This window comes from Podarcis raffonei, chromosome 7 (genome assembly GCF_027172205.1).
Source record: "Podarcis raffonei isolate rPodRaf1 chromosome 7, rPodRaf1.pri, whole genome shotgun sequence".
NCBI classification, from domain to species: Eukaryota; Metazoa; Chordata; class Lepidosauria; order Squamata; family Lacertidae; genus Podarcis; species Podarcis raffonei.
Window position 1 is genome coordinate 48,869,990 of NC_070608.1, and position 24,705 is coordinate 48,894,694.

At 39.7% G+C, this 24,705-nt stretch overlaps 1 protein-coding gene across 1 annotated transcript; it reads left to right on the forward strand.

Annotated features, from left to right (window-relative positions):
- The first annotated feature begins 6,220 nt into the window (after positions 1 to 6,220).
- On the forward strand, positions 6,221 to 24,433 carry RAB12 (RAB12, member RAS oncogene family). The gene is made up of 6 exons (XM_053396516.1): positions 6,221 to 6,747; positions 11,051 to 11,111; positions 19,768 to 19,906; positions 20,844 to 20,933; positions 21,424 to 21,528; positions 22,190 to 24,433. Exons 1-6 carry the CDS (start codon positions 6,507 to 6,509, stop codon positions 22,301 to 22,303), a joined length of 750 nt encoding a protein of 249 aa, XP_053252491.1. The 5' UTR covers positions 6,221 to 6,506; the 3' UTR covers positions 22,304 to 24,433.
- Positions 24,434 to 24,705: the final 272 nt, after the last annotated feature.

Below are 24,705 nucleotides of genomic sequence, written 5' to 3' on the forward strand. Positions count from 1 at the left end.
TAAGTGTTGCTAATAAATGTACTAAAAATTGCTAAAACAGCTTTCAGTTGAACAAGGACTAGGCATCCTTGAAGTAATGTAGTACGAGCAGTGAATTTCTGCATGAGAGGCGTACAATTATGGCACACAAGGCCAATGTTCATGAATTAATGAAGCTTGGGCAACTTGGTGGAAAACTGAAATTTGAATAGAAGTATAAAATAGAAGCGACCATGTTTAACAGAGCCAATTAACTAGTCCATAGAGAAATTTGATACATTGAATAGGATTGGTTGCCTTTTAACACACTACAGTGAGGGTTGCTGGCTGCATGTATAACAATTTTCTCTTTCATCTAAATTAGCTTTAAGCACCATTAACCAACCATGTTATTTCTAGTTTCTTGGAAACTAATAAACAAAAATAAGAAGGATTAGAAGGAACTACACTCAATATAAACCAATAGCTAAAACTGTTTATTAAAAAAAAATACAATAGTAACTCACCCTAAGAACAATTTTACGCAGTTTGAATTCAACATAGTAATTGCACTGCAAGCTTTATAGACTAGTAAATTTCATCAGAGTACAGCACAAAGTGGGTTCTGCCCAGCTGAAATCAGTAGCAACAAGCACAACATTTATGCTGTTTTCTGTAACAGGTGTCTGACATTTGGGCTCCCTATGCTGCTATTAAACTGCCTGCCATGAGTAGATGAAATTTCAGTCAACAGGTGGTGTTGAGGTACAGATAAGAATGTCATTCCAGATTTCTCTGAATGTGGAAAATATGTATGATGCACCTCAACACATAACTAGGAAATGTGATTATTTCAGAGTTGGCAGGAGGGACAATCATGGTTTCATGTGTTACGTTCTCCTTCCAAGGAGAAGTGGCAGCTGTGCCAGTGATACTGGGAAGAGCAATCTGCAGAATATTGTGCTACATCTTAATATCTTAATGCATTAGCCTACTATGGTGATACTCTTCCATCTCCAGCATTAATAATAAATCTTGACCGTTAGACCCACCCACTCAGTCTGCCGAAGCCTGTCTTCACATGCAAGGGAAGTCCCTAACTCACCGAGAGTTTGAGACCCATTGGCTACCCCCACCTGGTTTAGTCAGCCAGACAAAGCCATTTCCCATGGTTTGGCACCTGTAGCATGCTGACAGCTTCTAGGAGGCATAGGTGAGAGCTGATGTTAAAGGTGATTACTAATAACAACAATAACAATAAAATAGAGTTGCATCAAACTGAAACGCAATAAGCCCAGCAAGAGACGAAAACAGAAAACTTTGCTTTCCAAATTGAAGTTGACAATACAACTCATGATAAAGGTCATTCCTTCCTCCTGTATTATTGTCATTTTCCAAGAAAGTAAAGCATTGCTTCCATGTTCCTCACAGTCAAATAGTCTTTTGGCATTTTCAGGAGCTGGATAGGTCTTAAGGGACAGGAAAAGTTTTGTTTTTACTTCTAGATTGTCAAAAGTTCCAGTTAACTGGTACAACTTAATCTGGAAAAGTGTATTACTGATGTACATGTGTATCAATTACGTACACAATTCTTTAGAAAAGAAAATACGGTACATTACATTTGAAAACTTTGTTAGACATTGATAGCCTTAAGGCTGCAATGCATAGTTACCTGGTGATGAAGCCCCAGTGACCACAATGGGGTTTACATCTGAGTAAACTTGAATATAATTGCACTGCACAGTACAAATGAATGGCAAATGTAAAGCCTGATTCAAGGCTCTTTAAGGAAAATTGGTTTTAAATCAGTCTTGAAAAACTAGATGTATAAGCCATTAATACCAGCACATTGTACAATTTTGGGTGTTTTTACATTTTATTTATACAGTGGTACCTCAGGTTACAGATGCTTCAGGTTACATATGCTTCAGGTTACAGACTCCGCTAACCCAGAAATAGTACCTCGGGTTAAGAACTTTGCTTCAGGATGAGAACAGAAATCGTGCTCCGGCTGCAGGAGGCCCCATTAGCTAAAGTGGTGCTTCAGGTTAAGAACGGACCTCCGGAACGAATTAAGTACGTAACCAGAGGTACCACTGTAATTTGAATATATTTTATGTTTTGTACAGTATGATTGCATCTTGTGCACAATAAAATTGTGTGATTTCAACCTTGACAACTCTGTGCCTTGCTTGGAAGGTAAGGATGGTTGTGCAGGGACAGTTTCAAGGGAGTAGTTCAGGTATGTGCATTTTTGCAAAAGATGCCATGTGTGTACCTTATATGTGATCTGAGCTGGGGCAATTAAGTGTAGAAGGGCCCAGAATACATTGTTTCCAATAATCCTCAGATTTCTCAACTTCCTGTAAAACTGTGTGAAGGGTGAAGTTGTTAAGACTACAGTGGTACCTCGGGTTAAGTACTTAATTCGTTCTGGAGGTCCGTTCTGAACCTGAAACTGTTCTTAACCTGAAGCACCACTTTAGCTAATGGGGCTTCCTGCTGCTGCTGCGCCGCTGGAGCACAATTTCTGTTCTCATCCTGAAGCAAAGTTCTTAACCTGAAGCACTATTTCTGGGTTAGCGGAGTCTGTAACCTGAAGCGTATGTAACCTGAGGTACCACTGTACTGATATTATAATTTGAACAACTTTATCCTTGCCACAGTTTTCACCTCACAGATTTTACATTGAACAGCAGCTATACTCCCTCTAGTGGCCAACTATTTCTGATGTTTTCCACAGGGCAACAAAAACCAGTCATGTTGCATTGCTAGCCTATCCATATAGAATTGTGAACGTTTGTAATTCTCTCTCTCACACACACACATCCTGGACATGCATGCTTAATAACATAAGCAGGGTCTAGCTAGAATAGATCCAGTCAAGACTCAGCTAGTCTGGCATTTTTATTTTTGCAAGAATCCCAGCGAGCATTAGGCACTGGACACTCTAACAGAAAAGGGTTGGAGATCCACAGCAATCAACTTTCTGCCTACTCTTGTTTTACAGGGCAGGCTCTGAGTAGAGAAGAGAAAAACAAAGTTATTGAAAATGACATTTGCCTTCCACTACCTTGCTCTCCTTCAGTCATCTTGCTAATTACCCTGGAAAGATTCTGAACATAAATCCTTTTGAGTGACAGAGAGGTAAAGTATTTTAACTGCAGTATCCCCTCCTGTTGTTGTACTGGATGCAGGCCATCTGATAAGTAAGCAAGGAGTGCTGCAGCAAGCAGTTTTGTTGATATAAAAGCTATTTCCATAGAAGTTCCACAGAGGCTCCGAAATAATTTATTTTTGGGATGTTAACTCAGCAACAAGAAGGTAATTTTCTAAAGACAGATGGGTATGGAAGCAAGCAAATGAAGAATGAGATCCATATGCCCTTTGACTACACTACATTGATGAAACATAATGTACTTTTTTCAGAGGATATAAACTCAAATTTATGACGGGTATAGTTAATATTATCACACTATTTATACTGTTCCCTCAGATGCTTGATTCATAACTGTCTGAGAGAATTTAAAAGAGATGGCTTCTATTGCAGAAAAATAGAGGAGCTCTACTCCGCTGTCATTTTTGAATCCTGTTTATTGGCTTGGCATTTGAAAAGTTCAAATGTTTTTGTTCTTTTCGCTTATAGCTGCAGACATGCTGTCAGCTTTTGTCCCCAGGTCCTCAACTGCTGTCAAATACTGACTTAATTTGTCATGAAAACAGCAGCATTCATATTTTATAACCTGTTGACATATTGATTGTTTCTCCAGAAAAATAATTACAAATATAATCTGAACTATCTGTCTTGCAGGTTAATTCTGTGGCCTTCCATGTGGAATTCCATGGAAGAGCAAAGGAGAAGCTGGGGGGGTGGCGGGGGGGGGTAAAGGCTGGAAGCACAGGTGAAAACTGACACACAAAAATTGTCCAGCCTGCTCTTGTACATTTCACAGCAGCTTCAATGGGAGAAAACATGAGGTGAATAAATTGCCCAAATGGAATTAAATTTTCACCATCAACTAATGTCTGCATAGCAAACTGCCCTTAAAGGGAATGTTACAGTGGCATTAAGCCAATGAGAAGGGGAGGCATATATTACAACCAGCCCTTACTTTAGTTGTTACATCTTCTACCTTTTAATTTTTCCCATCTAAACAATATTTATGAAAAGGCAGATAAATCAACCTAAATTGAGCAATGGAGAAATATATACCTTAATGTTTCTTCTTCTTCTTCTCCCACCCATTTGACTAGGTTGCCCCAGCCACTCTGGGTGGCTTCCAACAAGAAGGTGAGTGCCTGCATGATTATATACAAAACATGGCCACTAAGAAATAAGATGGAAATATCAACATGCTTGACAGAATGCTGAGATTTAGAAAAGATTAAAAAAAATATATATATATGGGAGGAGGAAATGATGATAATTGCATAACAGTCCACTGAGGTATGAGCATGTTTAGCAGCCCTGGAAGCGGGGAAGGCACTTGCTACTTGAGACTCTAACACAATGGTTCCTTAACCTTGTTTTGGGTCACAGACCCCTTTAAGAATTTGATGAAAACCACGGAGCCCCTCCCCAGACAACTGCACATAAACACATACAAGATTCTGCATACAATTCATTTAGTTGTATTGAAATTTATCTATTTTCTGCCTGGTTACAGACCCCTTGAAGCCTATCCATGGACCCATTAGGGTTAAGAACCTCTGCTCTAACAACTTACAGCATAGATGGGGAACTTCCAGCCTGCAGTCCTGATTGTGTCCTGGAAGGGGCATGAGTAGCTGGCAGGAGCACTTAAGAGGAGCACATCTGATAGGCAGTAAGGATACATAGCAAGGTTTGGTTGCAGGTCCCACTTATTCCAATGTTAGCTTAAGGCTGCAATTCCATGCAGTTCCTGGGAATATGACTTGCTTCTGAGTAAACCTATAGTTACACGCCACCCCAATCTCCACAAGCAGTGCAAGATTCCAGGGGTTCCAGGTGCTCACCCAGCATTTTCGTTGGGAAGATGGAGGCACAGTGGAAGCTAGTGTCTTTAAGTAATATGCTTTATTAACATACAGTCATACCTCGGGATGAATACGCTTCAGGTTAAGCATTTTCGGGTTGTGCTCTGCAGCGACCCGGAAGTAATGGAGCGCGTTACTTCTAGGTTTCGCTGCTCACGCATACGCAGATGATCAAAATGACGTCACACTCATGTGCAGAAGCGGCAAAATGCCACCCACGCACGCGCAATCGCATGTTTTGTTCACTTCAGGATGTGAACGGGGCTCCAGAACAGATCCCACTCGCATCCAGAGGTACCACTGTATATTAATACCTGGAGGTCTGCAATGAAAGGGGTGCGGAACATTATACCCCAAGAGTATTTCTCGTTGTCCCTCTCAAGGCTTCAGCAAGCTTGTGTCCACAACAGCAGGCAGCCATGGCTCTGGGTCTCTTAGTGCAGACCCCTCCAGCTATTAGCCAAGATGGTCCTGCCCCACTGCCCAGCAGCTCATGGAGGTCTGCCCTTTTTTCTCCTTCTTCACAGCACACCACAAGCCTCCTGTAAAACAATACTTTGTTCCTGTCACCTCACACAAAGTCACCTGAGCAACTTCTGTTTTGCAAACCTGAGCACCTTGTTTCCTAATGGCCTACGTTCAACCAGCCCAGCCAGGCTAGTTTGCGCAGGCTAAACCTAAGGATGCAGCCCAACCTCTTAATGCAGCCCAAGCTCAAATTGCTATTAGAAGCACAGACAAGGGGATGCTTGAAAAGGGAAGGTTATTTATTAGGGTTGCCACTCTTCTTTCTTAAGACTAAAAAAAAACTTTTCATGAGTGAAAAAGACATCACCGATTAATATACAAGCTCAATTAATCTGCTCTCTTGCATATATATATGCGCAGCAAGAGAGCAGGTGCCATGATAGCAATCTCCCTTCTTTCCCACACAATGCGAAACGCCTGATGTGAGAGGGTGGCGATGCTTTATCTAAAAACGGGAGTGACCGCCTTAGTTGTCGCTCTTCTTGTTTTTGACAGGGCTCAGAAAAGATGTCCGAAAGGTCAGGAATTCAACAGGCGAAAACTGTGCCCTTGCTGTATCTCTGCGATAGCTGCTGCCCATTAAATTTCACCCCGTGACGCCGCTGCGGGTGCCGCTCCTCCTTGCTGCGGCCTCGCGCGATGAGGGGGGCGCTCGGCCGGGGAGAGCGCGCCAGCCTCAGGGCCCGGCGGCGGCGGCGGCGGCGGCGAAGGTCTTACTCCTCCGACGCCGGTGTCCGGGCCGCTTCCCCCCTCAAGGTGACCGCGCCGAGTCCTCCCGCGCCGCAGAGGGCGCTGCCTCCCTCCGTGTGACTTGGGGCGTCTCTGGCTCGCAGCTTCTTGCTCGTCATCCGGGTTGCCGCGGCGCAGACCGACTGGAGCCCCGCTTCTCCTCCTTCTCTGGTCAGGACAAGACGTAGCGGGCGAGGGCAGCCGGGCCTTGGGCCGGGCCCTGACTGAAGCAGCGGGCGGTGGGCAGCGGGGCTCGCGAGCCGCATGAGTGGATGGAGCCGGGCTCTGGGCTGCAGCGGAGGGGGCCGGGGCTCGGCGGCGGCGGCGGGCTGGGCTCGGCCGGCGGCTCCCCTGCGCTCTCGGGGCCTCAGGGCCGCCGCAGGAAGCAGCCGCCGCGCCCGGCCGACTTCAAGCTGCAGGTGATCATCATCGGCTCGCGGGGCGTCGGCAAGACCAGCCTGATGGAGCGCTTCACGGACGACACCTTCTGCGAGGCCTGCAAGTCCACCGTAGGTACGGTGAGGCCCGTCGGCGGGGCCGAGGAGAAGGGGCCGGCGAGGAGGGGACTTCCAGGGGGAAGCGGGGGCGTCGTGGGGAGGGTGGAGTGGGGCGTTACAAATCTTATTTTAAAAATTAGGGTTGCTCTCTAAGCCTGGGGCTTGGGTTCCTTAACCCACCCCATTTCCTCACCCCGTTGGTTGTGAAGACGCCTCTTAAAACACCCGGGCCGCATCCATAACTTTGCGGTCCGTGTGAAATCCCTGTTTCCTTCGAAACTGCAAGCAGCCCCGTAGTAAGGTTGGGCTGGGAAATACAATGCTGCTATTGTTTGTTCAGGTGAAACTCTCTCTCTCTCATCCTTTAGGGATGAAGTGCTCTCTCCTTTCATCTCAGGGCGGGGAGTGAATAGTCTTTTCCTGCCCTTTACTGGGATGACAAAGATAAACTTGTATTATTAAAACTACCTCCAGTTAGATTTGCCTGAGAAGGGGTACACTAATTTAGTGTACCTGTGTGTAGAGACTCAGGCACTGGGCACATTCTACTTGGGTTGTTGGAGTAAAGAGCCAGTTATCTTGCTAGAATGCTAAAGTGATGAGGGAGGAAGAAGTATCCCATCATCCGATTAATTTACTGCTTGTGGCTTCTCAGTTTGGGGAGTGCTTAATTATTAGAAAATGTTTATCTGTTTTCACTCATGACATTGCTGTTTTGTTGATCTGATGTGAGAGTCTTTGTTTATTACCCAGGATCTGACCCTAACCCAGGGTGATAAGGGAGACTCTTCCCTTTCATTTGAGATGAAAGTAACTCTGATTATACAGTGTTACCTCATCTCTCCAACACCTTCTTAGTGGTGGTAAACAAAAGCTAAATATATGACAGTAATAGCAAGACAGTCTCCTTCAGTGGTAACTGCACTGCTATTAGTCCACAAACAATCCTTCAGTTAGTTCAACTACTTTTTATGGAAACTCTTGATAGTTATTATTTCACAGAATTGGCCTCAGTGTGAACACACCTATAAACTAGTGCAGTGTTTCCCAAAGTGTAGTATCCCCGGGGGCAGCAGTCAGGGATGATGGGAATGGTAGTCCAACAACATCTAGGAACCCAAGGTTGAGAGAGGCTGCTGTACACAGTACTGAGCTAGATAGAGAAATGGTCAAACCTTGTATAAGACAGTTTCCTGGGATACACTAACAAGCAGTGACTCTCCAGGGTTTCGGCCAACAGACATTCCTAGCACTATCTGGATATATCAGGGATTAAACTTGGGACCTCCTGTGTGAAAAGCAAATGTTTTACTATTGAACTTGAGCTGTTCTCCTTGTGGAACATAAAATGTCTAATATGCTACAGCTGGACATCTAACAGTTACAAAGGAACAACTTAAAGTAGTTTCTTGGCTGTTAAGATGGATGGTACAGTCTTTATTAAATCTTCTGCAATGCTACTTAAATCCACCTGCATCCTTTATTAAGATTTATTGACCTACAGTGCTACAATCTTGCAGCAGTTAAATCTCCTTGATTAGTGAGGCTATTCATTGTGTGAATGCTTATAGCAGGGAAGGGAACCTATGTCCCTAACTGTTGCTGGACTCCAGCTCCTATCAGTCCCAGCCAGCATAGCCAGCAAGAGCTTCAGGGCCACAAGTTCCCCATCCCTGGTTTATAGGGTTGTCCAGTGCCTTGAGTTCTAAAGAACCCCTGGTATTCTACTAAACTTATGACATTAATTGGTATTCTCCTTATTATTGTGGTGTAATGTTTTAATAGGGATAAGCAGAGCTTTAAGTTCATTTTCTAGCTCCTGCATGTCCAAACAAATTAAATGCTAAATAGCTATAAGATACTGTTCTGTGCATATTACATTAATGTTAACGTATGGCACTCTGGTTCTAAAATTCCCTTATGGGAGTTTTCTCTGTTCATGTTGTCAACCAAAGGAATATCTCCATTTAATATAGGATTTGTTTGTAATTTAAACAACATTTAATTGCAATAAGATGTTGTAATTACTGATTACTTACAATTCAGTTCTATGTATTTCTACTCCTTAGTAAGCCCTATTAGGTTCAAGGGAGTAATTTCTAGGTGAATACAGGATTGTAGTCTTGGTTACATATAATAGTAACTTACTAGCCACAACATGTGTGCTAATTTTAGAAACTGGAAGCAAGGATTGCAGAAGTCAGTGCACGGTGACTGATAATCACAGAACAGGACATGGGACTTCTGGTTTGGGCTGTTAACCCAATTGTTTCTTAAAGTAAAAATGTGTAAGATATCCCCCAGAATCTGGAGTACAGCAATCACTCATTTCCTCTGTGCTCCATGCTGGGTGATATGAAGCCAGAAGTTTCAGGTATAAACCATGTTTCTGTAAATTTCTTATCGGATACATGTACATGGGTGTGTGTTGTGGGATAAACCAGTGTAGGTGTTCTCCAAAGCAGCCATACCATGTAGAGAATTTAGAAAACATTTATAATGATTTTACAGAAACTCTGAAAGTACAACATATACTTCAAAACAGGGATAACTACCACTATATCTTAATTTTACGACATTTCTGAGTCACCTTACCACAACACTCAAAATGGCTTATAGACAAAAAATACACTACTTCTGCTGGCTTTATTCCATTTCAATCAACTAAAAATAGCAAGTGGCTCACAAAAAAGCTATCCAAACATTTATCTGAAACAAAAAGATCTTATAAAGAAGAGTGCCTCCTAACATCTTCAGGTGAAGCATTCCCTCTTCCTTGAAGTTCTGGGTGAGGTCAAAGACTATCCAGCAATTTTAATAACTAAGAAATTAGCTGTTTACCAAGTCAGAACCCAGGGCCACACTGACTCTTGACAATTATTTCTGATAAGGGTTCATGTTCAGAATCTAGGTTGTATAGAATAGAAACATACAATTGTTTCTGAATAAGCAGGCAACCAATTCTTTAAGGCACTTTGCTTTAAGTGTATTATATACATATTGCACCATGGAAAGGACTGAACAGCCTTTATTCAAAATGGAGCAATCTGTGAGATTTAATAAAATGAAAAATGAACTAATGTGTAGAGCTAAGTTTAGTAGATGAGTGTTCGTTTGGTAATGAGAGAGATCAGCTGTCAAGCTGTAAACAGCTGAAATAGGATCGGAAGAATCAAAACAAGTAGGCGTTTTTGATGTCATTTTAAGATTGAAACTTTACTTCTGACTCTGGACTATAACCTTTTGCTCTGTGTTATATTTTAGATTGTGAGTGTGTTTGAGTTGTGAAAAATATAAGAGCGAAAGTTAAAAAGCTATAGGATTTGAAGGGTTTTTTTCAGGCTGCAGGAAAAATATTTCTAAGTCTCTAATCACACTGAAGTTAAATTTATGTGATAGATTTTATTCTAGTGTATATCGGAAAGCACTGAATTCTCTGAACCCATCGATAGTGGCATATATTTGAGTTGCTTAGCTGTACTGCAATATTATGAAACATAGGACAATCAGTAAGAAAACTCTATCCAGTTGAAAAGTGACGGGACCAAACTTATCTTCTTTTCTCTCTCCTTTCCCTACCACTTCCCAATTGACTAGCTTGGGACATAAAATTTAATGAATCCCCCACCAATGATATCAGTTTTAAATAACCTAATTTTCAAATGTAGTTTCTAAAATAAAAAGGTTATGCAGGAGTAAATTTATTGTTTATTTATTAAATTTCTATACCACCCTTCATCTGAGGGTCACGTGGTGGTTTACAGTATAAAAACGGAAAAGTCATTGTGCTACGTGCAATGAAATGTGTATAATGGAAGCTGTTATACCTATATACATACTTCACCAATGTCAGTGGCGTAGCGACCCTCTCCCGACGACCGGGGCTGAACTTTTAAAAATATTCCTTTAAGTAGAGGTTGGAGAAGTTTAACTTCTCTAGCTATATCCCCACACTCAATAACAAGGCTGAAGCAAACAGAACTATTAAAATGCAATAACTGATGGGGATCCTTTTTTAAAAAAATAGAACTTCTGGTGGTTCCTAGAAAATAATTGAGTAATTAAAAAAAAACCAACCCCAACCTTTCCCCTTGTCGAAAATATTTTTGGTGGTAGCATACTAGATAAGTTCATGTGGAGTGCTTATAAAAAATATCTGTTCTTTGTCTCCTCCTTGCCTCTTTAAGTGGTACAAGTCCACCTTCTTACGTTATGTAAATATGAACAGGTACTAAATTAAACTAAATCATACCTGTGTTGCTTTTACTGCTTATTCCTCCTTTTTTGTTTATTTTATTGTCCTCCTATTTTATTTATAGGTGTTGATTTTAAAATCAAAACAGTAGAGCTAAGAGGAAAGAAAATTAGATTACAAATCTGGTAAGTAAAAATAACAACCAAAACCAGGAGAATGTTTTAAAGTTTTGTGTTCTAGCATGGTTTTAATATGCTTGTCTAATATGATTAACTGTTATAAGACGACTTAGCTTTAATATACCTACTGCTCCTTTCCCTTTCCCTCACACAGCTATAGCGATAGGTATCAAATTCATAAGGTAATGTTTTTGGGGTGGAATCAAGTAATGTACCCTACAACTTTTATTTAAGCATTTTTATGTTGTTGTTCAGTTGATAAGGCTCCCAGAGCAGCTTATATAAAGTCAATGAGAAGAAGACAGTCTATTTTAATATTTTCAGTATGCATTTCTAACAAGAATCACCAGTGCGTTTTTGGCTGTTTCATTAAATAATTTCCTATACTTTTTATTACTTCACATACACCAATTTTTGTCTTTCGGCGTGTCAAATCATTATACAATCTTAAAATTGGCATGTTACTTTAAAAGTGCTTAGGGCTGGGGAAGTCCATGGCATTTGGAGATCTTGGTGCTTAAATATTTGATCCAGACATCACCAAAATGGAAATGAGGAAAATTAGGCTTGCTCTAAAGACCATTAGTGATAATAATGAAAAATATATGTATGAAAACAGGGTTATATATTGCTTTAAGATCCAATGAATGAGGGATAATTGTTCAGAAGTAGTTTCTGTGCTGTTCATCCATGCTATAGAAGTATACATAGTAGTGTGGTGCAAATTGCTGTTGTGATAAAATAAAGCACCTATGCTTAACAGTCCTAATCCTGTAAGATAGCTAATGGCTTTATCCTAGTGTATTAATAATACTTCATGCATTAGAGATAACTTACTAGATTTGCTAATAACTTGTAGTAGAAAAATTAGGCTGTGGCTATTCAGATGGCAACACTGATCTAATCTGATAGTATTTAACTCTTGCATAGATGCAGTGAATTCAGTTTACTAACTCCTCTTGGCAGGTCACCATCAGCTCTGTTTGTCGCACCATGTGTTTGTCTTGCTTCCATCTGAGTTATTTGCTGTTGCATCTTTCGTATCATCTGTTACCTAATACTTGAAAGTTACTGGCATGACTTCATTCCTCATCTGTGTCCCCATCTGGAATCCTATGGCCACAGAATGGTACTTGAGCCAGCATGATGTTTAGCCAGGGCCTACTGAAGCCGATACGAGGTAATGTAGTATTTCAATGTGCCAGTATATTCGGGTGTGAAAATAATCATTACTGCAACCTCCTTAGATTCAGTGGGTTTTTTTAAAAAATAAAAATCCTGAAAAGACATCTGAAATTTTGCCCTAAGTAAAATAAGGTCATCCTATTTATTTCAATGCGTGTTCATCACATGTAACTATGTACTTGGATGCCTAACAGGAACCAATTGTTCTGACATTGATTATTCTCCATAAATTGAGATTAATTAAAAAAAAATGTCAAAAGGATGTTACTTAACAAAATAACACTCCATGGAGATTGTGATGCATCAAAGATTTCCTACGTTTTAAGTAAGCAAAAATATTTATTAAAGTTTTATTCCTACCAAGGAGTACTTTGTACACTCTTATGCACACAGAGCTTTTGCACACTATATTTGTTGGAGAAAGCAAATGAACACAGATTGAATGTCTGTGCAATGGTCTGCTGTGTCCAGTGGAATGAATGGGGAAACTCTTAGAGTGTTTCACACTTATATAAATATATTGGATTGGTTATTTGTAAGATTTTTTGAGTCAAGATAAATCTAGAGTTCAATTCCTGATGAAAGGTTAAAGGAGTTGGACATGTTTAGCCCAAAGAAGAGATTGCTAAGAAGTGACATGTTAGCCTTCTTCAAATATTTGAAGAGCTGTTACATAGATGATGGAGAAGAATTATTTTCTGTTGCTCCAGGGGGAAGGACCCAGTTAGTTCAGATTAGGAGAAATGGATTTTTTTCAAATATGAGGAAGTGCTTACTGACAATACAAACAGTTTGACAGTGAAACAGGCTGCCTTGGAAGATAGCAAACTCTGCTTTGTTGGACTTCTTCAACAGAGGCTAAATACCCACGTTTCTGGGGTGCTATGGTAGTGAATTTCCTGCATAAGTAGGGGAATGACTTTTGGAATCCCTTTCAGATGTAAAATTCCTATAAATTACATTATTGACAATTAAAATGTTGGTTTATTGGCTACTATACAAATATAGCATAATGTTTATTCATTTTACTCTAATTTTAATTTTTGTTTGATCTCAGCATCTTTCACCAAAAAACATTTGCCACTATAATAATCTCATTGTCTTAAACCCCCCCCCCCACGGGAAAAAACCCCAGGGAGTCATTGACCTATTTTAAATTAGTTGTTAGCATTGCTTAGCTTTTCTAAGAACTTAAATCAGCTGTTGGGATCATGCAGAAGCTTTAAAAGAATCCATGCTGCCATGCTTATGTTCTCATTGCTATAAAAACAAACATGGCACTTCTACATCTTGAATATTCTCAAATTGTTTCAGTTTTGATTATCTAATTGAACACTACTTGAAAAAATGAACTTGTATTTTTCTCTTCAGCATTTGGGAAATTCACAAATTTTGAATATAAGGGCCACTTCAAAGATGACCTTTCCCCATGCCATTGGAACTTATATAGGAAACGTTGTGGAAAGTATATGTAGTATGAATTGTTGTGTGCAAGTTTGCTTTTGTGCATGCATTATCCATGTAGGAAAATAATCCATTTGAAGTGGCCCTGTGTCTATAGCTGGATGTCTAAAGTTTGGTGTTTCCTTTCCTGTTTCCCTTTGTCACAAAATACTGATGCCACAAAGTCTAGAGTTAAAGTGTGTGTTCAAGTGTTTTCATTTACATTTGAAGCATGCCCACATATTTTTAAAGCTTTTTGTGAGATATTCATTTCCCATGTCATTCCTTCAGGGTATATCTAGGAGTTAGATGCTCTCTGCTAAGTGTACATCAAGACAATGTGTCATTTACATTGGGAATGGTAGTGTTGGCATGCATGTTGCCCATGCTGACATCCTACATTCATGTTTTTTCTTCAATTTGAAGTGCTCAAGTGGAGTTCAGTGATTATTCCTTTTTGTACATGCAAATTGTGAAATATATATGAAACTTTTAAGTGAAAAAATATTTCCAAAGATAAGTCTAAAATAAGAATGGTTGCCCTCTGAAAAGGTGCTCTTGAAGTTGCACGATCTTCCAGAAGAGGGCTCAGTGTATACAAAGAATGAATAATCTCCATACTTAGGAACTGAACTTAAGGGTTGGTTTACTTTGTCACCTTGTTAGAAGGTTGGGTCTTGAGGAGGAGAAGACTTAGTTGCATATAACAGTCTCTTTCTTTCCATGTTCCTTATTATGATGCGGACTAGAAAAGTGTTACCGTGCAATTTTTAAACTCACTGTCTTTGCAAGCTGAAGTGATACCTGGCATACAATACAAGCAAAGTGTCCATGAAACTTTACTGGTAGCCCAATGGCTACACTAGAAAAAACAATAAACGTGAATGCATTTAACAAGTCTATTTTTAAACTTAGGGTCGTGGGTTCAAGCGCCATGTTGGGCAAAGATTCCTGCATTGCCAGGAATCTATTGCCAGGAATCTATTCTTCTGCTGACAGGGTTCATTAGGTGAATCCTGCCCACAGTGTTGCTGAGCTTTGGCCGTAAGGAGATATATTTGGCACGAGGGGGGAAGCCTTCAGCACTTTGAACCCCTCTTCGGATGTGGAGAATAAATCAATTGTTCTAGGCATGCCATGCCCATCTTGAAAGTTTTCTGAAGCTGCAGTAGCAAAATTATTTCCCAGATATGCTGGGAAGAAGGAACCAAGGAAAGGCAGTGTTAAGTGTGGAAGCTGTACCAACCCTGGCTTATCTCATTCCATCACTCTGGACCCACTTGGCCTTTCTATTTTATTTTTTATGTTATGTCCAGGTATAAGAGCCCACCTATACATTATCTATCACCTGTAGGATCCCTGCCACAGAAATCTAAGATACAGAAACTGTGATATTAAGTGGTATATAAACTATTAAAACAAATTCATAAAAAATAGCCTGCTTTCCTTATCCCTTTTATAACCAAATAATTCCTTTAATCATATTTTACATACCTCTACACACACACACACACACACACACACACACACACACACAAACTGGGTTTAGGCATGGGATGAACAGACAAACAGACTTATATTTAAAGAGCAAATATATATATACTAATTTATTTTTTTCATAATATAATAAGATTATTTGCCACTTTAATATAAAAACAGAGCTTTTATGTGCTTTGAAATGCTTATTATTTTTCCTTAATTATCTTACTTAATCTAAATAAATATGCAGTTGCCTTTAATGTTCACCTAAAGTCTTCCCTCTGGTCAAGAGTCTCTTTACCCCCAGATACCTTACAGGCTTCATTGAGGACTTTACCCAGGGCCAGGGCCTTGCTACTTTTAGGCAGCCTCTACTAATGGACAATGCGGCTTCAGCTCCTGGAGGAGTGATGCTAGAGTATGTCTCTTTCTTTTCCCTAAGACCTTCTCAACTTTAGCCTTCAGCTCTGTTTCTTTGTTTCTTCTTAAATGGCCATGTGATGCCATAAGGATCTCCCAAGTTTCAGCACCATCCTCTCTTTATACTTGGTTTCACCCTCTTCTGAGTCTCTCCCTCAGCCCCTCTCAAAACGGTGCTGTGCTTGCCCTTCCATTCTGTTCTGTCAGAAACTGCTAATCAGTTACAAGGCTCTCTCTCTGCATCTCATTGAACCAGTGCATTCAATTGGAATATCTTCTAAATGACCTACCAAAGCTTGACTTTCTAAATTTTAATGACCCTTATAAAAGCTGAGTTCTGCTAGTTGTCATAACAGAAAACCTCACAAGACACATCATCACCTCTTTAGTACCAGCCTAGCTATTTCTTGGCAAGCTGCCATCTGAGATACACCCCCCATCTCCTGAGCTCCAGTTAGAAGTTGCCAGCTTTTTCTCCTCATTCTGTTTGCTTACAAACCGAACAGTTTTTTAACAGAACATTCTTATATTTAAAATTCTCCACACTATGTTAATTTCTTCTCACTGTACCTCTGAGCCCTTTGTACTCAAAGCTACATCACATTGACCCTCTCCATGTCAGTTCATTTCAGTCATTCTCTGGTTCTGAGTTTGACAGAAATGGAAATGTTGTTGCATGAAAAAAATGAAGAACTGGCTGTTAAATATAAGCTTTTGCTAAGAAAGAATAGTATTTGCTTTTTGCCTAGTGCAGTTTTTTTTCAGTTTGTGACCATCAGGTACTATTAAAACCAGAAAACATACTTCAGGATGCAGAAAGGAAACTTGTCACACGTAGGGCTAGAGATTGAATATTCAATTATCCCAAGTGCATTTTGAAAAGTTCCTTACAGTGCATTTTTTCTGAGGTTAGCAAGATTGGGTCTGCAAATCATTTATACAGTGGTACCTCGCAAGACGAAATTAATTTGTTCTGCGAGTTTTTTCTTCTTGCGAGTTTTTTGTCTTGCGAAGCACGGTTTCCCATAGGAATGCATTGAAAATCAATCAATGCGTTCCTATGGAAACTGCCTTCAGACCAGGTCTGGGGACCGTCTGTCCCCCGACCTCTTCTGAAGGCTGGGGGGGGGGACAAGGGCTTTTCTTCCCACCGCCAGCCTTCAGAAGGCTGTTCTGAAGGCTGGCGGTGGGAAGAAAAGCCCTTCTCCCCACCTCCCGCCCCGCAAGCTCCGGGGACAGGAGGGCTTTGCTGCCGACCGCCAGCATTTTAAAAGCCCCCGGGACAGCGGAGACTTCTCCGCTGTCCCGGGGCGATTTTAAAATGCTGGCGGGCGGCAGCGAAGGCTTCCTTGGAAGTATTTAAGCAGAGGTTGGATGGCCATCTGTCATAGATGCTTTAGCTGAGATTTCTGCATTGCAGGGGGTTGGACTAGATGACCCTTGTCTCCCTTTCAACTCTAAGATTCTATGATTCTAATACCGTATTTTTCGCTCTATAACACGCACCCGACCATAACACGCATGTGGTTTTTAGAGGAGGAAAATCTATAGGCATGCCACCCGTAGGCATTCCCTCCATAACACGCACAGACATTTCCCCTTACTTTTTAGGAGGGAAAAAGTGAGTGTTATGGTGCAAAAAATACGGTAAATGTTTCTGTTCCACTGTACCTCAACCCCAAACATTTTTTCACAATTAAGTGTCACTGGGTTCATGGGTTTATAATTCAAACACTGCTCAAAATTTTTGAAATGTTTTCATTATTATTATTAGGGATGAGCTTCTAAAAGTTTATTTATATAAAAGTAGTACAACAGACTGCCTAGGGAACAGAAAAATTTGATTATCAACAACATGCAGAGAAAGAAATAATAACTGCCTTTCTGTTCACCACACAATTTTAAGTTTGTCAGAAGCAGCTAACTGAAAAAGACTCCATAGCCCTTCTGTCTGCAATGCTACAATGTACAAGTTAATGATAAGTCTACCACAGCGGCACTGGTCTGGTTTGCATGTCACACAAAGACAAACCATGGTTTAGCATAAATGTACAGGCTCCTAGAGATCCCCAGTTGTTCTGCTGCACAAATTAGCTTAGCATGTTGTCCGAATCCAGACTCATTGCTTAGATCTCTCCGGACTAACCCCAAGCTGTAACCAAGATTTGTCCTATGGTCTATGGCTGGCAGCTTGTCTGAGAGAGCCAAACCATGAGCCTGGATTTCGATAACATGCTAAGCCAAACTGGCTCAGTACAAAAGCAAAACAATCAGGAAGGATCTCCTATCTGGCAGATGGCACACATTCACACTAAGCATGGTTTGGTTTAACATGACGTGCAATCCTAGTCACTGCCACTAAGAGGACAGAATTAAAGTTGCTCCTAAAGTTCTTCATTTAAACAAATGCAATTATGCCAGATCTTCATTTAAAAGAAATAAACCTTGCATCTTCGTTCAAGTTTGTCAGTATTAACAGAACAATGATGTATTTGCTCTCTACGCATTGAATTAAAAACACTAATAGACACCATAGTGTTGTCTCTCTCACTGTCTGAGCACTGGATGCAACTTTAAAATCAGTGCTTGCAATGTTACAGGTAAACACACAACTGTATGGAGTACATGGTTTCTGACATGTAAAGTACAGTGGTACCTCGCAAGATGAATGCCTCGCAAGACGGAAAACTCGCAAGAAGAAAGAGTTTTCCGTTTTTCGAGGTGCTTCGCCAGACGAATTTCCCTATGGGCTTGCTTCGCAAGAAGAAAGCCCATAAGGAAATCTCCGGGGACCTCTTTTAAAATGCTGCCGGTCGGGAGAAAACAAGCATTCTCCCTCTTCCATGTGGCAGCCCTTAAGATATTTGAAGATGGCTACCATATCTCCTCTCAGTCTCCTCTTCTCCAGGCTAAACATACCCAGCTCCTTCAAGCGACCCTCATAAGGCTTAGTTTCCAGACTCTTGATCATCTTAGTTACCTTCTTCTGCAGATGTTCCAGCTTGTCAACAACCTTTTTAAATCCAATGCATCTTTCTTCTTAATCATTGGTCTTATGAGCAAATGCAGCTGGTATGGTTGCTTCACTACCTTACACTGCCAAATGAAGGGATGTGGAAGTGATGTCACACTGGCTACTTTGCCCAGCTGGGAGCACCCTTTCTTTCTCCCCTCTCAGATAAGACAACTGGCTCCCACCATCAGAACTAAGAGAGTTTTACTCATCTTATGTTCCTGTAATGTTTAATCTCTTTTAACACAGCAATGTGTTTTATAACTAATGATTTAGGATCACATACTGTTGAAATTACTATTTTGTATGTGACTTGTCTGGCAGGCTCACATTAAGTGTGGCTGTAGGATGTTGGGGTCTTGTCTTGGAAACTTAGTTTTGCCCTATATTTATGAGCAGTATTGAGAGACATCATAGATATATCCATGTGCCTTGGGTTTGGTTTTTAAGACAAACAGTAAATGGCAGTAAATGACTTGATCCTGTCCCAGTGATCATTACATTGTCCGCATTCATGCATCATAGTAAATCATGGTTAATGGCTTACCATGAACACACAGGTAGCTCCCACTTTGCTCCTTCTCTAACACAAGTAGGAACAACAAACCAGAATCTCTGGCTTAGCTTTCTGTCCAACAGATAGATAGTGGTTTGTTGCACTCCAGACAAGCCATGATGTTTAGCCAAGGTTTGTTCTTGTCTTATCAATCACAGTTTGTTTGAGCAAAGCAAGCCATGATCCTCTGTTTGGGGAATCATTAAGTATCGTTTACTTTGACATGTGAACAGAGCCATTGCATGCATGAATTATTTCACCCTTACAATTGAATATACTTGCTAAAACTGTATGTGGTAAAAGTGGAAGTGCTGATAACTCTTTGCATGTTTCATTTGGGGTTCTTTAATCCTACCAAGAGCTATTTTTCTTCCTTGTGAGTTCATCTACTTTTCTTAGACAAAACCTCATAAAACTGGTGATGGTTTTTACTTGTTTGGTGGAGTAAGATACAGATTCAGTATATGGACTTCCTTGCAGTAGAAATTTGCAATGTCAGAATTTGTAATTGCAGTTTGTGAAGTTATAAAATTGTTATACCAATATTTGCTCCTACTGCTCCTCAGGGACACAGCAGGTCAGGAAAGATTCAACAGCATTACCTCAGCTTATTACAGAAGTGCCAAGGGTATTATATTGGTGTATGATATCACAAAGAAGGAGACATTTGATGATTTGCCAAAATGGATGAAAATGATTGACAAGGTAAGCTTCAATCTCTCAAAATAAGCAGTAGTGGTTTTGAAACTTACAGTAATAAAGTCAAATGGCATGGTGGCAGTACACTCCAGAGAATTCATTATAGTAGATATATGGCCACTTTTCTAAACTCATGAGTGTTGGTTAATTGCAGTGCTTTGTGGTCTCTTATTCATTGCCATCACCACATACGTAGCTCATCAAGCCACCTCTGTGGTTCTCTGTGCTTTAGAGCTCTAGACCTAAACACCAACTGGTAGCACAAAGCTGTAAATGGTAGCAGTGGGTGTGAGAGAGGGGCTGGCTTCTTGAACAAGGGTTAACACTAAATCAGCAGCTGTTGTTTCCTGCCTAATAATATATGAGAATTGAAACAAAAATGTTTGCCTCAACTGTGCATTTGCCGTATATGATACTATATACACCTTTATGACCTGGCCTTTGACACTTGAGGTTTATATTTTTAGCACCCACCCTATTGTTGTGACTAAATTGTTGTCAACTGTGTTTTGTTTTATTTTAAATTGGTTTGACTGACCCTGAGACCTTATGGTGAATCCTGCCAAATTTTTGAGTTGAAATTGCTATATTCAGGTAGTAGAAACAATGTAAACCATTATGGTCACAGTGCAACATAAGGATTATATTCATTTCTAACATTATTCAGCCGTAATGCAGTGTTTGTTACAGGAGGTTGCACAGTCCAACAGTTCTCAAATAATCAAGAAGTTACTAAATTGTACTGGTAGAGTGAAGCCTAAACTAAGGGGGAAATAATCAAAACTGCCTTAACAAGTAGCTTAACAGCCTAGAACTGTTATGAATGTATTGACTGAATAACTTCATTTTGACCAATTTGAAATTTAAAATCAAAAGGCCTAAGCTAGTGGAAACATGCCATTTTATGCTTTGGTGTTTCTTCTTTCTACCCCCCACCCCCCAGTATGCCTCAGAAGATGCTGAGCTACTACTGGTTGGAAATAAGTTAGACTGTGAAGTGGACAGAGAGATCAGTCGGCAACAGGGAGAAAAAGTAGGTGAAGGTGAAACAAAATTAACACGCATTGATGAAAATAGAAAATTGCTTCTGTGGAAGTGTGAACGATGCAGAACCTTAACATTACATTCATTTTGATCTTAATTTTAATGTTGGGTAACTTCATGCCTTGGAACCTTTTTACTATAATCTTAATTCACTTTCTTTAAAAGTTCAGAAGCACCACCACCTCTCCTGACTTTTTGGGGATTGCAGTGAGGAGGAAAGCATGGGAAAAATGCCTTCTGTTAACTTCTTTATCTTTAAACTGGCTTATCTTCCTATTTATCATAAGATCCAAGTCAGAATATTTAAATTAATTCTCAAACTTATTTTGCATTTGTTCATTGCTGTTTAATTTCATCCTAACGTACTAGTAAATAAACTGGATCATTTAAATTATTATAGAACTAAATATACTTTTGATCAAATGAAATTTCCTTGAGCCAGACTAAAAATGTCACAATTTCTTAATTTTTCCCATCAGTTTGCACAGCAGATAACTGGGATGCGGTTTTGTGAAGCTAGTGCCAAGGATAATTTTAATGTGGATGAAATATTTCTGAAACTGGTTGATGACATTCTAAAAAAGGTAAAATGCTTCCATACTGCAAGTTAATGGGACTTAAAATGTTGACTGTTTAAAGTACTGTGTTAATGTTTCTTTGAATAAATTCAGTTTCTAGAGTGCACCTTTTGGGCTATTTGCTACAACCAGTTTTTCAGTAGAACATTTTGCATTGCTTTCATATGTATGGTACTTAATACTCCTTTAAATGGGAATTGGTATCAGTGTAACAGCTCCAGTAATTCTTCTTGCTTCAATGAGGGAATGAGGTTGTATAGTTTGATTTTAGCATGATGGGCTGTTTTGTTTCGTTGCTGTGAGGCCAGGAGTAAAGGACAAAATTTCATGCTACTGACCAATAAGCTCACCAAAATGTAGCAGGCACAATCCAGATAAAATCTGATGCTTTTAAGTTCCATCAGTAATGATAGTTTGTCAATAGGAAAAGTTGATACTTGATTTAGCAGAGCTATATGTGTTAAAAATGAATGGTGGAGCTTTATGGGTATTATTTGCCCTATTAAAGTAATTAACGATAAATATTATGCCAGGATCTGAATTTAGGTCACGTAATTCAGATTAGGTGGCAATGCTTATATATCTAGGCTATACCACTGTACTGTGTTAGACTCTATAACATTCTGTGCAGGACATTGCTTACAACAGGATTTTTCCCCATTTTAAGATGCCTTTGGATATTATAAGAAACGAATTGTCCAACAGTATCCTGTCCCTACAACCAGAGCCAGAAATCCCACCAGAACTGCCGCCTCCAAGACCTCATGTCCGTTGTTGCTGACCGGCTGCTTCATCCAGTGTGCAAATGATAAGTGGGAGGAGGGAAAGGTGAAGGGGGGCAGGAAGCACCTGTCTGACTCTGCACTTACAATCATGTGGCAGTTCCTTGTTGCACTTTGATTCAGAGTCAGAGCTATACACTAATATGTAAATATGCAAGCCTGGGTAGGATTCAGCTGTAGCTGGTTAAATATTGCCCTTCCCACAAGTGGTTTTTCACTCCCCTTTCCCAGTGCTATAAATATTGTACATTTGGCTGGGAAACGCAGCACTCCCAAACCTAGGATGTAAGAAATTAAATCCATACTTCACTTATTCTGAACATAAATGTTGTAATGGTCCTTGATATAAACAGAACCTCTCCTAGTATATGGTGCTTTGCTAGCTTTTTCTAAGATAATTTTTAAATTTTTGACTTTCTAAAGCTTTCTTAAGAAGCATTGTTTCCCACTTACAAATTCAAAATAAAAGTGTTTACTGTAGCATTTTAAAATGACTGACAGCACAATCCTGTATATGATTGCTCAGAAGTGAGACCCACTGTGTTTAAGAGGGCTCACTCCCAGGTAAGTATGCCTAGGATTGTAGCCAGAGAATGAAGTTTGCCAAGTATTGGTGCTATACACAAACCATTCATTTCAATGGGGCTAGTATATGTGGTTCTATGCAAGCATCATTGAAATGAATAGATCGTATAGCAGCAGGATTCAGTGTATTGAGCCCCAAACACACAATTGACATTTCCGGCAATTCTTTATTATTTATTATTTTTAATGCTAGGTCATTTGTGTGTATGTATGTGTGTGCGCGCGGAGGCACTATATTCTGTGCAGTTTATAAAGAATGAATTGCCAACTTGCACAGTTAGTTTCCTCAAATATAAATTAGCTAGCAATCGGGTTCTGTAAGATACAAAAAAAAGAGATATATTTGAAACCTAAAATAGATATATATATAAGGCATTGCTGCTGTCCTAGACACATTCTTTTTTAAATCATTTTTAGGACAAGACATTTCCTGTCTCATATATATGTATTTGTCTGAACAAATTGGGGAGACATCTTTGTTACAATATACTCTTTTCTAATAGGTGAGCTTATTCCCATCAAATATGCTGTACTAAAGGATTTTTTTTAGTCTGAATCAGTTTGTGAACCATATCTTTCTGGTATATCTTTTATTAAAACTGCACTGTATAGTTTAGCTGTGGTAAACCAGTAGCTACATATTGGAATAACTTGATGTGTCCTAAATGTTGTTGTGGTATTGAAAAGCATTGTCATTCTAAACTAATGATGTGCCAATAAAATTTTGTATTTATGAATGACAATGGAACTGCATCTCTTATTAGAATGCCAAAAATCAAATGTTGGCCAAAAAGGACCATTTTAGGAGAAATTTTTTTAAAAGTGACTTTCTAGTTTATAAAAACAGGACTGATGTGTTGACTTCTAGCTTAATCCTAAGCATGTTTATTAGGAAGCAAAAGTTGCTTCCGCTAAATGATTAGGACTGTAGCCCCAGTCAAACGTGCATCCTACATTGCCAGTAAGACTTGCTTATTGAAAGTGTCTCAGCAGGCTGTAGCAAAACTAGTGATAACTCATGGAACATAAAATAAGAGTTACTGGCTTTCAAACTCCAAATTGCCTCCTCTTTATTTTTCAGTGCCTGAGCCTCTGTTCTATATACTAAGCAATTAGTCTGACCAGCAGTGTGTTCCACTGGCTTTCCTGGCATTTTGACCTCAGGTTTCAGGGAGGAACTAAGAATGTTAAATAATTGGTTGCAGTTAAATATATGATATTTCTACTGATCTTGGTATACCTCTTTGGATCATTTTAGTTTCAACTAATAAAAGATGCACAATTGAAATGTATACTTATTTCTGCTACCACAACGTGCCTATACAAATGTCATTCTTCTCTCACAAAATATCCTTGAGTACTGGCTAGGCGAAGTTTGCCATTTTTGTAGCACTGGTAGGGCTTGTAATAATGCTGTGGGCAATAACAGGGGAAAGGAACCTTTGGGACAGTAAGTTTAAACTTGACAAATATTTAGGTGATTTTCCTGTATTTCAAAGTCTGTTTTTTGCTTTCAGTTCTTGAATAAAAATGTAAGAAAACAAGTGTAGATAAATGCTTATATCTTATCAGGAACTTGTACATCCAAGCAAGGAGTTTGCTGATCTTTTATTATTGGTTTTAGGTTACTTGAAATGACTTTGAAAGAACTTGAGGGGATTTCCACTGAAGTTACATTTTCTCCTACTTATGTCTATTTGTGTCTTCTGACAATAGTCATTATAAAAAGTGACTTATGTGCAAGCCTGATCACATAGCCCTTTGTTTATACATTGAAATTTCCCTGTAGCTTTAGATACTCAATGAATATTGTCAT

Excerpts from the sequence above, each read along its gene's own strand:
- RAB12 (XM_053396516.1), top strand. The coding sequence starts at position 6,507 with ATGGAGCCGGGCTCTGGGCTGCAGCGGAGGGGGCCGGGGCTCGGCGGC. Across the intron at positions 6,748-11,050 it reads GGCCTGCAAGTCCACCGTAG|GTGTTGATTTTAAAATCAAA; the intron begins GTACGGTGAGGC and ends TTTTATTTATAG. Across the intron at positions 11,112-19,767 it reads AAAATTAGATTACAAATCTG|GGACACAGCAGGTCAGGAAA; the intron begins GTAAGTAAAAAT and ends ACTGCTCCTCAG.